The following is a 2,640-nucleotide window of genomic DNA, read 5'->3' as shown; positions in this document are numbered from 1 at the left end:
CCATCAAGAGGTGATGCCTGAGCCGAAAATGTCCGATTGGTTACGTATTGCCCAAGGATTTCAGGACACCTGCCAGTTTCCGCACTGTATTGGGGCTCTGGACGGAAAGCACATCCGTGTGCGTAAGCCGCCGGGATCAGGGACCCAATTCTATAATTATAAACAGTTTTTCTCTGTAGTGCTGTTGGCCCTAGTCGACAGCAACTACAGGTTTATAATTGTAGATATTGGGGCCTATGGGAGAACTGGAGACTCTCGAGTCTTTAGTTCTTCCATTATGGGTCGGCGGCTGCGCAACAATGATTTGGATGTCCCACCCCCAAGTAACCTACCAGGGGCGAATTTGGATGCGTTGCCTTACATGATGGTAGCAGATGAGGCGTTTCAATTATCCAGGAACGTCATGAGGCCATATCCACGGAGAGGCCTGGACTACCGGCGTCGAATTTTTAATTTGCGCCTTTTCCGTGCCCGCTGTCTGGTAGAGTGTTCATTTGGCATTCTCACTGCTAAATGACGGGTACTTCAGTCCGCAATACAACTGAGTGAAGGCAATGTCAATGGTGTTATCAAAGCATGTGTTGTTCTTCACAACTTTACTAGATACCATGATTGCCCATCATCTGCTGCTGTTGAAATTGATTATGCTAATACTGTCTTGACTACTCCACGTGTTCTTCCTTCTCATCATCAGCCCTCAGGCCTAAAAGTTCGTGATGTGTTAACAAATTATTTTGTGTCACTAGAGGGAGCGACTGATTGGCAAGACAATGCTGTTGTGCTTTAAAGTTTAGTTCTATTGTTAGTTAATAAATATCTTAATGTTCATGTTTGAATTGTGTAGTATGTTTCTCCTTTTACCTTAAAACAAATTGTTAAGTTGCCACATCATCTTTTTAGTCCTAAGAATACATAACACTCATATTTTTAAAAACATTTTTACTGCTCAAAGCATATATATATTTGCCCAAAACATATTGACATCATATGTAATTGTAGGCATATTAACCAGAGTCAACCAGAACAAAGAACATGCCAATGGCGCAAATAACTTTTAACAATAAAAAGCATAAATGACCTGCCGAAACGTTTGGAAGAGAACTTACAGGTTCTGGTAAGTTGGGGGTGGCGATGGTGATGGCGGGTGTCCAGCATGTGCTGAACTTGGCCTAGGTGGTGGACCAACCAGACTGTCAACCTGTGATATGGCAGATATATATGAAGGGTGTTGTTGCAAGTTTCTATCCTGAGTGTGAGGTAAAACTGGATGTTGAGGGTAGAAGGGCATAAAGTCCTGTGTACTGTATTGACCCATTTGGTCATACCCCCCAATATGGCCATGTCGAGCAGACACATATTGGGACCAGCCTCCAAACATGTGTCTGTTCAAGTGGTCAGATTGGGCATTTGCTGGATATTCATTAATTGGCCTGTTTGGTTGTTGTTGGGTGTTTTGGGCAGGCTGTTGTTGTGGAGCTATACGTGGCAAGGGGGGTGCTGCAACTGTTTGGTTTGGTTCCTGTGTAAGGTCTTGCACCGCCAGAACATTTGTAGGTGACATTTGCCACCGTTCTAGGTAGTTGAACACATGAGTGGGGTTGTTTGGGGGTGTTGCCGCATCAATAACAATTTGGAGACAACCTCTGGTCCGCAGTCTGAGCGAGCGTGGAATGGGGCGTAAATAGCGTGCAAGACTGCGGAAGTACGCTTCCTCCCCATCGTCATGTGCAGCCCTTGACAAATAGTCCAACACCCCTGTATCCACTTGCCTCCTGGTGCCAGGGTTAGAAGCCACCCTTCTGCGCCGACCACGGTTTGGTCTGGTAGTAGGCTGTGGTGATGTATCCATAGCCAAGGTTGGACTGCTGCTCTGGCCTCCTTCCTCAACCTCTGGATTGGCCTCCTGTGTGGCAGAAGACGCTGCTGCTGGTTGTGGTTGGTTGCTGCTTGGTGCTTGCCCTGATGGTCCAGCCATTTCGGAACCTTCACCAATGGGGTCAATCACCACCTCAGAGTCAGATGCAGTCTCTCTTTCTGTCAGATTGGACTCTGTTCTGTATTTCACAAATGATTTTAGAGTAAAAAATTAGAAACATATTCACGTTAGAAGATGTGTAAAAGATTTTGGGACATGCATGCACTTACGGTCTGAGCTCCATCACCGGTGCAAGAAAATTCAGCCGATCAAAATAAAGATATTTCCTTTTTTTGGGTGCTGCATCACCACTCCGCCCAGAAACTTGACGTTCCCGCCGGTATTGATCCCGGCAACTCCGCCAGCATCTAGTGACATCATTCACTGCAAAGAATCAAAAGTTGTTTGGGGAATAACAAATAATAATAAAGAATCTTTATTTTTAGATACCGATAACATATTCGGCAGTTTTTTAAAGACATTATCATTGCTGTCACCAATGTGGCTCCCAATATAAATTCCCTATCAGTATGTCTTTGGATTGTGTGAGGAAAGCGGAGTGGCCAGAGGAAACCCACACAAACACAGAGAGAACATACAAACTCTTTGCATATTTTGTCCTTGGTGGGATTTGAACCCAGGACTCCTATCCACTGAGCCACCATGCTGGCCAAGCACATAACTCCAACAGGTCCAGGGTTTGCAATCACACACAGGCCCTGGAG

The 2,640-nt window shown here is 45.3% G+C and overlaps 1 protein-coding gene across 1 annotated transcript; it reads right to left on the bottom strand.

The window, feature by feature from the left end:
• Window positions 1-929: 929 nt before the first annotated feature.
• LOC143786382 (uncharacterized) lies at window positions 930-2,293 on the bottom strand. Its single transcript, XM_077275729.1, has 2 exons — window positions 2,146-2,293; window positions 930-2,054 (listed from the first exon to the last, which is right to left on the bottom strand). Exons 1-2 carry the CDS (start codon window positions 2,157-2,159, stop codon window positions 1,103-1,105), a joined length of 966 nt encoding a protein of 321 aa, XP_077131844.1. The 5' UTR covers window positions 2,160-2,293; the 3' UTR covers window positions 930-1,102.
• Window positions 2,294-2,640: the final 347 nt, after the last annotated feature.

The sequence above is a fragment of the Ranitomeya variabilis genome, chromosome 7, assembly GCF_051348905.1.
Source record: "Ranitomeya variabilis isolate aRanVar5 chromosome 7, aRanVar5.hap1, whole genome shotgun sequence".
In the NCBI taxonomy this organism is placed as follows: domain Eukaryota; kingdom Metazoa; phylum Chordata; class Amphibia; order Anura; family Dendrobatidae; genus Ranitomeya; species Ranitomeya variabilis.
This window is presented reverse-complemented; position numbering and strand designations above follow the sequence as displayed.